The 15,498-nt window shown below is 43.2% G+C and overlaps 1 protein-coding gene across 2 annotated transcripts in view; it reads left to right on the forward strand.

Moving 5' to 3' along the window:
• The first annotated feature begins 764 nt into the window (after positions 1 to 764).
• WLS (Wnt ligand secretion mediator) overlaps positions 765 to 15,498 on the forward strand; it is a 101,011-nt gene continuing 86,277 nt past the window's right edge. Inside the window, exon 1 of one of the 2 annotated variants that reach the window (XM_035018298.1) lies at positions 765 to 1,134. In XM_035018298.1, coding sequence (XP_034874189.1) covers positions 1,029 to 1,134 — 106 coding nt within the window. In that variant the 5' untranslated portion in view covers positions 765 to 1,028. The remainder of the gene's footprint in view (positions 1,135 to 15,498) is intronic. The other variant, XM_035018299.1, reaches the window with a different exon arrangement.

A 15,498-nucleotide genomic window follows, 5' to 3' on the forward strand; every position in this document is an offset into this window, starting at 1 on the left:
CAAACGTGTACACACAAGTTCTTACAATAGAAGCTAAGAATGTAAACACAGGAGTTGTAGGGGTTGGGTTCAAGGAAATATTACAGGGGGGAGATTTGGAAAATTAGAAAGGCTTTTCAGACAAGCTGGTTTTTAAATGAGGTTTAAAACTCCGATGGAGTAGAATACATGTTTTTAAGAGCCAGGGTCAAGGCTCTGGAAACCCCTGGAGTGGGGGATTATGTGGTAATGAACAATTGTCTGATTTGGCTAGAGCACAGGGTTCCTTCAGGGGTGCAGTGGGGGGATTTAGTTAGGTATATGCCCAGCAACTGAGGCTGGGGTCAGGTCAAAGGAAGCCAAAGACTTTATTCTGCATCTCTGTGCTCTGACTTAAGCATCTTTGGGTCCCTTTAAAAAATTCTCCTCCTCTTTCCTGAAGAGTTCTGGCAGTTGCGGGTGGGGCCCATTTCCTAAAGTCAACGCGTAAGTTAAAGGTCTGGAAAGCTGTCCGTGGGTGATTTAAATCTCGCACCAGAAAAGGAAACCTGTGAGAGGCGGGGTGGGGGAAACCCACTTAACAACAGCATCAACCCCCAAACGACACCAGCCCCGGGCGGGACAGACCGCCAGCCAGACCTGGGAGCGGGACGCCAGCACCCTCCGCAGCTCGAAGCCCCGCACAGGCGGGCAAGGGGGAGAGGAAGAGAGGGAGGGAGGGAGGGAGGAAGCGCGAGAGGGAGGGAGGAAGAAAGGGAGGGAGGGAGGCGGCGTCATGTGATCCGCTTCCCTGCTCCTTTAAGCGTCCACAGGCGGCGGAGCGGCCACAATCACAGCTCCGGGCATTGGGGGAGCCCGAGCCGGCTGCGCCGGGGGAATCCGTGCGGGCGCCTTGCGTCCCGGTCCCATCCTCACCGCGCTCCCACACCCCTGAAGTTTTGCAGCGCCCAGAAAGGAGGCGAGGGAGGAGGGAGCGTGAGAGGAGAAGGGCAAAAAGCACACCCTAAAAACATTTATTTCAAGGAGGAAAGAAAAAGGGGGGCGCAAAAATGGCTGGGGCAATTATAGAAAACATGAGCACCAAGAAGCTGTGCATTGTTGGTGGGATTCTACTCGTGTTCCAAATCATCGCCTTTCTGGTGGGAGGCTTGATTGGTAAGTGCGAGAGCTGCAAACTTTTCCCCCTTTCTCTCTTTTCGGGCCCCTTCCCTCTTTGCCTCTCGGGCTACTTGTTACAGTATCACTGCCTTGCTTCTATGATCTAATTAGTCCGGCTATTGTGCTTAAGAAAGCAGAGCTCCATGGGGCTCCGTGGGGCACAATCCAGTCTAGTGGCTAAGAGAAAAGGAGGGGAAAAAGTTTTGGCCTAGTTTCAGTATCCACTTGAAAGGAAGGAGGGGGGTGGCGGGGGTGGGAATCTTAAGCATGGCGACGGATCGCGCGAGGAAGCGCTGGGTTACAAAGTTGATTGCTGCTCCCCCTGCTTTTTCCCGCGTTCCCCCCTTTTCCTCTCCGTTCGCTCCCAATCAGCTCCCGGAGGGCAACGTAATCGACTTTATTGGGAACAACAGAGGAGTCAGGGAACTGCGCCCGGCGCTAACCCGGGAGCCCTGCTACGGGGCTGTGATCGTTGCCGGTGTAAACGTATTTGGTCGTCTCGGCTCGGGGGTGAGAGTTTGCGTTTGGGGTCCCGACCTTCGCGCCGGCTGCTTCCTGGCCGCACCCCCCACCCCCCGCCGCGGCCGCGTAAGGGTCTGAGAGGTGGGCCCGCAGGCGGGATGCGGTAGGGTGCGGTGGGAGAAAGTCCTTGGCTGGCGCTGAGGGAAGTCGGAGAGGTAGGAGGGGAAAAGCGTATCCGAAAGGTGTTGCCCTTGGCCTCCTGCCCTCTCGCGAATCTCCCCTCCCCCCCTTCTCAGAGCCCCGCGGGCGGGTGGTTCTGCAGCCCCCCCCCCCCCCCCCGCCACGTCCTCCCCGGGCGCCTAGCAGAGCGCCTCCCGCCCCCGCCGCGGCTCCCCGCAGGTGACAGCTCCCCGGCCCCCGGCGACGGCGCCTCCCCTGGCGAGCACCTCCGAGACCTCTGGGAGCCACACAGGCTTCCGGGTGAAGAAGATGGTCTCGCGGATCTTCCACTCGTAAAACTCCCTCTTGCTGTCTCTCCATCTCCATCCATCGTCTAGCCTGGCCGCACACTCGGCGTCCCCTGCCCCTCGAGATTTAGGACATCCCGGCACAAACTTCAGCGCCAACTTTGCGACGGGCGCGGATGGGTGCTTTTGCTTTCTTCACGGATCTGTGAAACTTTGCGGACTGGAGATCCGCGGAGGGGCTTTCTCTGCCGTTCCCTTTACGAGAGTCCGCGCGGCGCGGGCGTGCGAGCTGCACAGGCTTGGGCACCTCGAGCCGCGTGTGTGGCGTTTTGTCTCCAGACTTGGGTTTGATGGGAACAAATTAAAGGGAGCCTGGTTCTGTAAATCACTGTAACATCCAGGCTAATTGTTTTAAACAAAGGAGAGTGGGTGAAGCTTCACCGAGGCAGAAATTTCTGGAGGAGATCATGCCTTTCTCTCTGTGTATGTATCCACAAAGCAGAAAGGGGTTCAGAGTTTTCCAAGCTCATATTCTTAATTTGGGCCAAACAGCTTAACCTTTTATTCCTGGAACTCTCACCCCTCAAATACACACACACACACACACACACACAACGGGGTTTGGCTTTCCTGTTAGGAGCCCCTGTGTGGCTACGTGCAATCTCCATGTTTCCCTGTATTGGATCTTTCTAGGCTCCTAATACATTCTCTGCTGGGAGCTGAAGGCAGCCTTCCCTGTGCCCTCACAGTGATTATGCAGCGGTTACAATTACACCTCTTGTCTCCCTTGATGAGCAGTTGCAGTTAGAAGCCATTGGATCTTGTGTGATTTCAGTGGCAGACCATAATTAAAATTTCTTGCACCTTGTGCTTTCAGAATTAAATTGGCCTATTATCCCTGTCTGACCTTCATCCTCTTTGAGGTTTTTGCACAAGCAGCGAACCATTACACATAGTTCCCTGGTGTTTGTTGGTGTGTGTTTCTTTTTCTTTTCCTAAGAAGCTGATCGCCTAGCCTTGAAGAGCCCATTATCCACTGTTGCAGGTTTCTTAGGGCACTTCCGTGAACTAGCTTAATTGCTTAGCATCTTGGTACTGTGGAGAAAGGTGCAAGAGCACTAGTGATAGGCGCTGGACATTAGCGTTGTTGTAGGATCAGAGCAGTTGTATGTTCAAAGAGGGGCTTGTCTGGAGGACGTGGTGCCAAGGGTTTTTCCCAGAGAATTTGGCTGGTGACTGTACTTTTTGAGACTAACCATCTCAAAAAGTTAGTGATAGGTCCTGTAATTAGATTCCTCTCAGTAGATAAACTGCTTTAGTTCCAACTTTACTTGGAAAAGAAAAACATCTATGTGTAACACTTCTTGGGGGAAATTGTGTAAGTTGACTGCTTAGCTCCCTTCCTTCCTTCCTCAGTCGCCAAGACTGTGTCCCCACTCTGGCCGCAAAGATCAGATCCAGTTCACTTTTAAACACAGAATAGTGACTTAGCCTTTATCTCAACCATTTAGAGAGGTGGGTTTTTTTTGTGTTTTTGTTTTTGTTTTTGTTTTTCTGTTAAATCTAGGAACTTGGGTACAGTACAAGACCCAAATATGGGGAAAAAATATCAACAAAAGGTAAGTGGGACGTTTTCCCACCAAACTTCCCTAAAATGAAAAGCAGGTGAAACTGAGCAAAGACTGAAACTTCACCAAAGTGGGCAAGTGGAATCAGTGGTTGAAGAAGCAGTTTGTAGGCTGGAAAGTTGAAGTAAAGTTCAGAGACCTCCTCCTCCACTCTCCCCAGTGAGCAGAGACTCTTTCACTGCTCAATTCCACTGATAAGTAGGAAGACAGGTTGGGGGGGTGGTGGTGAAGTGTTTTCTCAATGCATCTGCAGAGGCCAAGTGAGAAAGTGAAATCTTCGCTTTGAATTGACCATGATATCTGTTTCTTTTTGATCATTGTTGTCCCCTGTGAAAGAAAACATGGCAGCCTAGGAAGGGGAGGATCTGAATGGCAAAGCTCCTGATTGTAAGAGTATAAGTACCCCATACACATATATTCAAAACACAGCCAGCAACCACCACCCCCAAACAATCATGACAAACCATGCACCCCAAAGTGACCAGGCAAATCAGTTAACCAAGTTTCATTCTCCTCATTGGTAGAGTTTTAGATGATGTTTAGACTGGTATTTGGTTGCAGCCTTCTAGAATTGATGGGGAAATTTTAAACAGTAGATAAAAAGCAAATAGGAGGGATTGGGTTTTCATTTAGCCAGCTTAAATACTTCCCTAGCTCAATGGCCTTCTTAGAACCAGGTTTTTGTTTTGTTTTCTGCTTGTTTTGGTTGTTAGTTTTTCTTGTGCCAGTGTCTCTTTACTGCAAATCTTTGATGGTATTTTGTAAAAAGGCTCTAGAAAGCAATATCTTATATGGTAGAATTTGGGGTATTTAAAAATTCACTGAACTATGCCATGCTACTATAAAAACTTTGAGCCATTATAAAATCATGCGTCTGATTGTTTTCTTATGTGTTGAGAAGGGTTCTTAAGTGGCTAGCTTCTTTAGTATTTAGAATGTATTTAAAAATTTAAGAACCCCTAAAGGAAAAGAAAATATTTTTAAAGATGTAGCCTAATCTTTATCCTCCTTAAAAATAAGCCTGCAGAAAATGTAAAAAAAATAATTTCCCTTTGATTTCATGAGTCAGAGAGGCAGCTGCAGGGCAGGGGTGGTAGAAGGGGGGAGGGCAGGGAGACCATGTGCCCTGAAACAAGAGTACAGCCTACTAAAAATCATGAACTTGAATCCCTGGCCCATTATGTGCAGTTTGCTCAGCTTCAAATTAGTCATGTCTTGGGGATATAATGGTTGAAAAGGCAGGTCACTGTTCCCACCTGTTCTAAAACTGTTAAGAAGACTGTGAAGATCAGAACTGAATGAATGAAAAATGATTGCATTGTTTTAATCATACCATTAAATGAGAATATTCCAAACTTAAACTCTGCATAAGTATCAACAAATTGCCCATTATTTTATCTTCAGGGAGGATTGCTTTCTTTCAAAAGCTTACCATGAGTTCCCTTTTTTGTTCTTTAATGCTGAGAATATTATGTACATATAATATAAACATATATAATCAGTTTTCTCAATTTTTACATGGACTTATTTATTGCTTTTCAATGATATAGCCCATATTACTGTGCTATTATTATTTAAATGAGAACTGTTGGTAGCCTTGATTGTGGTCCATTCATGTGAATTTTTGTTTCTGCTACTATTGCTTATTTGGAAGTTGCAGGATTTTAAGAAATTAAATAAAATTAGAGTTATGCGGAGTATGTAAAGGTTTGCTTCCCAGTACATTAGGTTTTAAGCTTGTAGTGGTATATATTATATTTTAGCATATATTGATAATGTAATACCTGTAATCCTGCAGTGTTTGGGTAGCTGGTCTCAAAAATAACTAATCAATGGCTTTTGGTGATGTTAGCCCACATTTTTTTCTGTATTTGATTCTCCTTTTTGTTTTGCAAAATTTCATACCTGACTAAACCATGTCATTTTTTTCTCTTTGTTAAACTACTGGAGTATCTAATGTGGTTTGTAGGAGTACTGTGCAATCTCAAAAATTCTTCTTGTAAAAAGGTGGGAAATTTTTTCTAGTGGAAATTACATTATTGATTCTTCAAAAACTTAATTATCTACTTGGTTATTGCAACAAAATCATGCTTGTTGTAATAATCTCTAATCATGCTTTCATCTAATCATTCCGTACAGCCTGTCTAGCCTTCTACTGGAACTTTGCCTTTTCCTTATTCAAAGTGAGAACCATTTCCTTGAGATAATCATGTTGTTTATGGCTTTGTAAGGTTTTCAGATCTCCTGCCTGCACTCAGATCTAGACTCAAAGCCTTTCCTAGCTAGTTGACATTTTGCAATAATTTGGCCTTTAAATTTTTTTTACATTCATATAGACTGAGGAAAGATTCTTACCTTATCTTCCTCATAAAGGTGTTTCTATGGAGATTTAGAATTTGAGATTGTATGAAAGTCCTTAGCTTGGAGCTCATATGTGTCACCTACCTAACATGCAAAATATTGATTAGAGCCTGCTGTGTGCCCAGGATAGGGCTGCAATGCCGACTGGGAGTTAGGAAAGAGGGGGACTTGAAGCCTGAGTAACCTAGGAGAGCCAGAGGTAGAAAACAGCACTTCTTAATCCAAGTTCACCAGCAAAACATTTCCTATGATGAAGTGTCTAGCATCAAGATAATTCTCACTTATTTACTGAGAACCCGAGAACATGTGAAATGAGAAGCCCTGTTAATTATACTGTCAGATAATTATATTAATATTTCATCTTGAAATAAATGTATTACTAAAATAATACAACAAATGTTTAGCACGTTAGTTAAATGTGCGCTGTGTGCCAGACCTTACCTAATTTAATCCATGCAAAGCCTTGCCATATTGGTAGCACTGTACCTATTTTACATGTAAGTAAACTGAGATTACCCAGTGAATCAAGATTATCCAGCTAGTCAAGGTTAAAACTCTGAATGGACTCCAGTCAATCTGACATCAGAGCCACAATCCTCAACCATCAGGTTACCCTGCCCTCACCTCCCAAAGCCTTGACTTTTAAGATTGAATGAATGTGGTTTAAACCCAGAAAGAGAAGATAAGTAACACTATAAATGCAGCTGCTTTCTCATTTTAATCATTAGGTAACATATCAAATGGAAAAAAAAAATCCAATGTGATGATAAATGAAATGGAGTTCAGCTTTACATAACAGCAGATCCGGGGCGCCTGGGTGGCTCAGTTGGTTAAGCGACTGCCTTCGGCTCAGGTCATGATCCTGGAGTCCCGGGATCGAGTCCCACATCGGGCTCCCTGCTCAGCAAGGAGTCTGCTTCTCCCTCTGACCCTCCTTTCTCTCATGCTCTCTGTCTCTCATTCTCTCTCTCTCAAATAAATAAAATCTTAAAAAAAAAAAAAATTAAAAAAAAAAAACATAACAGCAGATCCTGGCCAAGGCTAAGGGAGGACACCTTTTGAGAAGGCTGCATATGCCCATCTGACCAATTTCTTACAGGTTCAAACTGGTTCTTATAATTGTCTGAATCATCCAGCTGGCTGAGCAGCCAAGTTCATTATCCATAAAAACGTTTGAGTTCTACTTTAAGGAAGATTACTTGATTTTATTTTCTCAGGTTAGTGGTTTTAACATATTTATGCAGTTATATACATCAGGACTTTTCCAAAGGAAGAGGAGAGAAGCAATCAACCGGTTGGAGAGGCTTTTAGAGGGTGTGGATTGGCAGGGATGGTAGAGCAATTGAAAGAAGAGCCTTTTACTCCAAGTTGACAGTTCTGTTCTCCAAAGGAAATTTCTGTTTGTATGCACACCCATGCCTAATAATGAGAGCATCTCAAACTAGAGGCTTCCATGCTGACACCATGAATATGTACATTTTGTTCTTTGGAAAAAATGCTGGTAGACTTTCTTTTTTTGTTGTTTTTTAAGATTTTATTTATTTGACAGAGAGAGAGAGTGAGAGAGAGAGCACAAGCAGGGGGAGCAGCAGAGGGAGGAAAAGAAGCAGGCCCCCCGCCGAGCAGGGAGCCTGATGTGGGACTCGATCCCAGGACCCTGGGATCATGACCTGAACTGAAGACAGACGCCTAACAACTGAGCCACCCAGGTGCCCCTAGACTTTCTTTATTCAAAGATTTACTGCTCTCAATTTTGATAGAGACTCTAAGAGATGATGGGGGACAGGGACCATCAAGATGTGAAATAATCGTGTCTATTTCATTTATGTCCTGTGTCTTTTCTGAGGTGTTGTAAGGGTTGCCTAATAGAATAGACAGCTGTGCCCAATGTGGACATTTCTGAGAGAAGATGCGCGGATGGGGAGGAGGATGGGAGTGAAGGGGAGCTTGGGGTGTTGGTGATTTCAAACTTGATGATGAAATGATAGGGCTTTTCATAATAGGGCTAACCTAAAAGGATTGCTAAACAGCAGAGAAGGGCAACTCATGTTTTAGAATACAAAAATACTTAGGTTCTCCATTTTGCCTTTTACTACCACCTCTTCTCCCCTGCTTCCACCATGTTCCACCTCTAATTAAATTTTACAGGGGAGCAAAAGCAATAATCAGATTGTCATTGGACCAGTAGTGAGGGATTTGGTTAATTATGATTTGTTGCTTTTTGAGGATTTATTGGGTGGCTATGGAAAGTATTTTACATGTATTGATTCATTGAACCATCATAACAACCTAGAGAAGCAGGTGCTTTCTCCAGATTTCAGATGAATCAGATGCTCATTTAAGGAACTTCTCAGAGGGGACAGAGATAGTAAATGAGGACAGGCGCTCAAGCGCATGATCCTTGACTGAATCCTAAGTCATGCTCTTAAGGCTAATGCCACTCTCCTATTGTTTCTTCAATTTCTACAGGAAACAAGGTGTTGGAGTGTGATAAAATTGATTCTACACAGATTCAATAGAAGATGGAAGCTCAGTCTCCCCCTTTTCTGTTTCTACCTCTTTCCCAAACCACATACTCCGTCACTGCATGGGTACTAATCATTGACCTAGTTGCTTCCTAAACAAATGATCCCAATTTTGTATACTGTAGCCATTGTAAATGTTGACTGGTGTTTGCAGGCCATGCTGGAGAGGGCCAAACCTGAGAAAATAATGCCCCAGCTCCCTCCAGAAAAAAATTCTTACACACGCAGAGAGGAACTGAGAGTTGTCATTGAAAATGTGTCAAAATAACCAAACTCCTGAAGGCCCCAAATGCCTCCTGGATCTAGCATACAGAATGCATCCTGCATATAGCTACCGAATGCAGGAGAGGAGAATGTGGGTGTGGGAAAGGAAGATGGGAGTAGACTATGGATGCAGGAGAGAAAAACTAAGGCCTTTATAGACATATGAGGCCATTTCTTTGGGACACAGCTTATACTTGGATTTCCAAAACCTATTTCTGATACCATCCTCTTCCTCCATATTGAACTAGTGTTTCTATCTTCTGTGCCTTTTGAAATCCTGGGCCTTCAAGGGCAATTTTCTGCTCCCTCTTTTTCCTTCCTACTCCATTCTGTTAATATTTCCTGGTAAAGAGGTGTTCTTTCTTTACTAGCCCCTAGGAATTATAGGGCCTTCTTAAACTTCTGGTTAATTCCCTGGGTTAACTCAGAAGCTTTATCCACAAATAGACATTTCCAAGAGAGCGGAGGTAATTGAAAGAAGAGGCCAAGTTATTACATTTGTGTTGGCAAGGCATTATCATTTTTCGTTAGAAAGAAGGTAATGGATCTGTAAATGATTGGCTCAGTTTTTTTTGCAAAGCCCAGATTAATAAGGCTAAGCTCATGAGACCTGGTTGAGGGCCAGTTAACTGCTGCCTTAGTCCTGGCTGAGCCCCTCCCAAAGAGAGAGCTCCTGATCTCAGGGTAGCATCACATAGTGGAGGGAGACCTGGCTCGAACTCTGCAGACCACGTGTGGTCTCAATGATCTCAAGTCACAAAAGCTCCTTGGCTCGCCCCTCAACTGTGATGTGGGACAGAGCCCTCCTACATCATGGATGATGGCTGTGAAGAGCCACCCTCTCCAAGACATGGCACCTGTTGGGCTGTCTCACTGAACCTGGCCCACCAAGGAGGAGACTCCCAGAGGACTTTTCACTGAAGCCATCTGCTTAACCCCATATCCATCTCTCCTACTTTTTTTTCTCTGTTCTTCTGTCTTTCTAGATCTGGGGCAACTTAACTATGACATTGTTTATTTTCTATTCTTTTTTTTTTTTTAAGTTTTTATTTATTTACTTGAGAAGAGAGCAAGAGTGAGAGCGAGAGAGCACAGAGGGAGATGGAGAAGCAGACTACCCGCTGAGCAGGGAGCCTGACAAGGGGCTCGATCTCAGGACCCCAAGATCATGACCTGAGCTGAAGGCAGATGCTTAACAGACTGAGCCACGCAGGTGCCCCTTTTTTTTCTTTTCTTTTTTTTTTTTTTTAAAGATTTTATTTATTTATTTGAGAGAGAGAATGAGAAAGAGCGAGCACGAGAGGGGGGAGGGTCAGAGGGAGAAGCAGACTCCCCGCTGAGCAGGGAACCCGATGTGGACTCGATCCCGGGGCTCCAGGATCATGACCTGAGCCGAAGGCAGTCGCTTAACCGACTGAGCCACCCAGGCGCCCCACCCCCTTTGTTTTCTATTCTTTGTCTTCCTTAAGTCATCACTACTTTGTCAAACACCTCCAGATTCAGGAGGTATGGGAGTGACTCGAAATATACCTGGTTTGGGTTTGAGAGTGCGCAGAGAGATTATCCTGCTTTCTAACACTAATTCCCATGTTATCACCGAATGTCTCATAATGAGCCTTCCCCAAAGGGTAGACATTAATATTATTATCAATTGTTAGTAAATAAAAGAACGCAAGTCTAAATCATTGTCCTAAAGCATGCACATTTTATTCCCAGGAGAATTCCTCATGCTTATATTTGAGGTTCATTACTTTTGCTTTATACACAATTAAAAAAAATATTAAGTAATCTCTATACCCAATATGGGGTTTGAATTCATGACCTCAAGATCAAGAGTCACATGCCCCACCCACTGAACCAGCCAGGCGCCCCTGCTTTATACACAATTTTAATAGAGCTTGGGTATGCCATTGTCTAAGTCTACAAAAGTTGGGATTATTGGCCACCAAAATTCACTAGCAGCAGAGAGATGTAAGAGTAGAGCAGGTAACATGAGGACAAAGGAAGAATGCCCAGGATTCTGGGGTCTCTGGGATACAGGTGAATCACTGCACACCTCAGTAAGCTCCCCCTTGGTGGCATCATTACATTATAGGCCAATATGATAATTGAGTCTGCTCTAAAACTGTGGATCTTATCACTTGCCATGAGTGCAGCTTGTGGGGTTGGTCCACTTTATCTGTACACGTTGGTGGTATTTGGCCTGAATGGGAGCTGTGGGGTTTTTGCTATTAAACTGCAAAAAGGGTCTTGGAAACTATCTTGTTTTACTTCTTCAGAGGAGGAATCAGAGTCCTAGGAAAGGGCAGGGACTCAGTTTACACAATTAGAGGCAGCTCCATAGCTTGGACTCCGATTCTAATGCCAGTCAGCCCTGGAAGCATGTATCTGCTTTTGAGCTTCACCACGATGATCATCTGAAGGCCGTACAGTTGATGTGCAGAGATCTCCTTACTTGTGGTTCCTACAGATCTACTGACTTTCCTGTTACTTGAAAATAAAATAGTGGGGCGCCTGGGTAGCTCAGTTGATTAAGTGTCTGACTCTCGATTTCGGCTGTGATCATGGTCTCAGGGTGGTGAGACCCAGCCCCACATCAGGCTCCATGCTGGGCTTGGATCCTGCTTGAGATTTTCTCTCTCCCCCACCTCCCTCTTAAAAAAAATAAAGAAAAGAACATTAACTTTAATGTCTTCTCCCTCTTGCCTTTGTATACTTAATATTCTTTAAGATTTATTTATTTTTGCGAGAGAGAGAGCACAGGAGTGAGCACAAGCGGGTGAAAGGGGCAGAGGGAGAAGCAGGCTCCGTGCTGAGCAGGGATCCCTTTGTTGAAAGGACTTCGGGATCATGACCTGAGCCGAAGGCAGACGCTTAACCAACTGAGCCACCCAGGCACCCTGTATACTTAATATTCTTAGTGATAGAATCACATGTAGTATTATGCTGTTCTATGTGGATTTCAAAGAATACCACATAATTTATTTTTTATTTTTTTTAAGATTTTATTTATTTATTTGACAGAGAGAGACACAGCGAGAGAGGGAACACAAGCAGGGGGAATGGGAGAGGGAGAAGCAGGCTTCCTGCCGAGCAAGGAGCCCTATGTGGGGGCTCGATCCCAGGACCCTGGGATCATGACCTGAGCCGAAGGCAGACACTTAACGACTGAGCCACCCAGGCGCCCCTTGTGTTTAGTTTTAAGACTTAATCAGGCTGAGGCTTCCTTGTCTAAAATTCTGTGACTAACTTTGCTACTTTCAGGGAATGTGTGTGGCAGGCATAATTCTGAAGTTGTAGTGAGTCTGGGGGAAGTGACATGCCCTATATTTTTTTGGTCTATTTTGCATACAAAAGAGACAACAAAATTGCTCATTCTTTATCTCTGCCACCTCTTTACTCTGAAGGTAATTGCAAGCAGAAAATTCAAATTGCCAAAAGAGGGCTTAAAACGTTGAGAGCTCCATGCCATTATGACTGCCATGCATATTCTTGTATTTCCAAAGGTACAAGCGTTACACTGTAATTTCTTCCTCCTCTGCGTTTTTGTTGAAAGTAAGCAGAGTCACAAAGCACTATTTTTTCTGCATCCTCTGACTTAGCAGGAATGAATATGGACTTTTTTATTGAGGTATAATTAACATACAATATTAGTTTCAGGTGTACAGCATAATGATTTGATATTTGTATATCCTGTGAAGTGATCACCACAATGAGTCTAGTGACCATCTGTCACCATACAAAGTTACGAAGTAGTTTTTTCTTGTGATGAGAACTTTTAAGATTTACTCTTTTAGCAACTTTCAAATATGCAATACAATATTACTGATTATACTCACCATGCTGTAAACTAGATTCCCTGCCTTATTTATTTTATAACTAGAAGTTTGTACCTCTTGACCTCCTTTATCCATTTTGCCTAACCCCAAGCCCCACTCCCCTCTGTTAACTACCAGTCTGTTCTCTGTATCTCTTAGTTTTGTTTTGTTTGTTCATTTGTTTTTTAGATTTAGATGTAAGTAAAATCATATATTTGTCTTTAACTTGTTTCACTTAGCATAATATATTCAAAGTCCATCTTTGTTGCAAATGGCAAGACCTCACTCTTTTTTATGGCTCAGTAGACTCCCATTGTATATATGCACCACATCTCCTTTATCCATGCATCTATCAGTGGACACTTAGGATGTTTCCATAGCTTGACTATTGTAAATAATGCTGCAATGACCATGGGGATGCATATATTTTTTTTTTGAATTAGTGTTTTCATTTTCTTTGGATAAATACATAGAAGTGGAATTGCTGGATCATATGGTCATTCTATTTTTAATATTTTGAGGAACCTCCATAGGTTTTCCACTATTTACATAGTGGCTCCATTAACTTACATTCCAACCTTGCACAAGGGTTCCTTTTACTCCACATCTTTGCCAACACTTGTTATTTCTTATCTTTTTGATACTAGCCATTCTAACAGGGGTGAGATGATATCTCACTGTGGTTTTGATTCGCATTTCTGTGGTGATTAGTAATGTTGAACATCTTTTCATGTGTCTGTCAGCCATCTGTATGTCTTTGGAAAAATGTCTATTCGGATTCTCGGCCCATTTTTAAATCCGATTGTTTGGATTTTGTTGTTGTTCATGAGTTGTGTGAGTTTTTTGTTTGTTTGTTTGTTTTTTAAGCTTTTTTAAGTAGTCTCTAAACCCTACATGGGGCGCAAACTCACGACCCTGAGATCAAGAGTTGCATGCTCTATTGACTGAGCCAGCCAGGCAAGGAAGTTCTTTATGTATTTTGAATATTACCCCGGGGTATCTGTTTTGCAAATATTTTCTCCCATTCAGTAGATTTTCTTTTCGTTTTGTTGATGGTTTCCTTTGCTGCACAGAAGCTTTTTAGTTTGATGTAGCCCTGCTTGTTTATTTTTGCCTTTGTTGCCCTTTCCTTTGAAGTCAGATCCAAAAAATCATCGCCAAGACCAATGTCAAGGAACCTACCAACTATGTTTTCTTCTAGGAGTTTTATGGTTTTAGGTAGTACATTCAAGTCTTTAATTCATTTTGAGTTCATTTTTGTGCATGGTGTAAGATAGTAATCTAATTTCATTCTTTTGTATGTGGCTGTCCAGTTTTCCCATTTATTGAAGAGACTGTCCTTTCCCCATTGTATATTCTTGCCTCAAATCTTGACTTTTAAGTCTCTGTTTAACATGCTTGTCTTTAGGTGATCACAACCAGAAGTTGGGTTCCGTATTTTATTAAATCCAGCCCTTTCTCAAGGCAAATCAGGTCTTTTTGAGGCCCTATTCTTTTTACTCTGGGTTCTTATAGATTTTATCTGCTCTCATTTAGGTTGTAACTTGCCCGAGAACGGAATGCCTTAAATGTGGAAAAGACACGTCCCCACATTCCTTTCTTTTCTCTGTTCTGTTGAGCTAGTTCTGGCTTGTGTGAAATAGGTTCCAACTTTAGCCCCAGCGTGCCTGGGCTAAGGGAAGTTGTAGATAAGATTTTTACTGAGGCTTTGAAAAGACTGAACCATGGGGCCTGGCTGTCACTTATAGAACACACCTCTATAAGCTTAGAAAGGATCAGCTTCTTCAGAATTAGAAGTGGGGGGTGAGGTGGGGCTCAGCTGTGACAGGAAACCCTGGGACCTTAGGCATCCTTTTAGTCACCCTTCCTCCTTATTTTACAAAGTTTGCAGGTCCCTGAGAGAACTGGTGTTAAATCACTCAGCATCATTCTTTAAACATACCTAAACAGAAAAGAGTTTTGCACTATAAGAACATGATATTTCTGGATAATAGTTGTTGAAAGAGAAATAAACAGGATAATTTTTAGACACAAGATTTTTAAACCAAAAGGACATTTAAGGTCACCTTTCAAATAGCATGTTTCTTTTTTTTTTATAGGTATCAGAAGAATCTTCATTCCCCTCTTCCCTACTTCACCCACCTGTTAAAACAGGGAAGGAGAGAAAATAGAGTTTGGGAGAAGGATGAGCAGTACATTTGGGATTTGAACAAAATCAGCATAAAGATATATTTGAGACAATAATATTTCTTTGTCAGGACTTGGGTTAGGTACTGAGACCAGCTCCATCCAGGGAAGTTCTCTATCTCATGTTAGAGTAAGTCTCTTGGCTAAGCAGAACTGCTGCAATAATTTTGAAAATTGCCTTTGATGACTTGGGCTTCTTATGGGGTTCCTAGGAAACAGTCACTCTATAAGCAAGGTGTGGGTTCAAGGTTTTCCTTATGATGTTTCTGATTTTGATAAACGTACAGATCCTTCCATTCAGAGTGATCAGATTTCTAACTGGTGGCATGTGGTTTTATGGTTGATCAATGGGTATGATCTGGTTTGTTAGCAGACTTGCTTTGTAACTTAGACAAACCATTTATATGCTGTGAGCCTCAGTTTCCGCATCTAAAAATTTCTCCTGGGGCACCTGGCTGGCTCTGTCAGTAGAGTGTGCAACTCTTGATCTCAAGATTGTGAGTTCAAGCCCCACATTGGGTGTAGAGCTTACTTAAAATAAAATAAAACTTCCCCTTCATAGGGAGGTTGTAGGGTTTAATGAACTTAAGTTACCTACACCTACGTGTTAGATCAATCCATATATGTTAGCTATTTCCCTGATTTACAG

Source organism: Mirounga leonina, unplaced genomic scaffold (genome assembly GCF_011800145.1).
Source record: "Mirounga leonina isolate KUSES-001 unplaced genomic scaffold, KU_Mleo_1.0 Mir_173, whole genome shotgun sequence".
NCBI lineage: Eukaryota > Metazoa > Chordata > Mammalia > Carnivora > Phocidae > Mirounga > Mirounga leonina.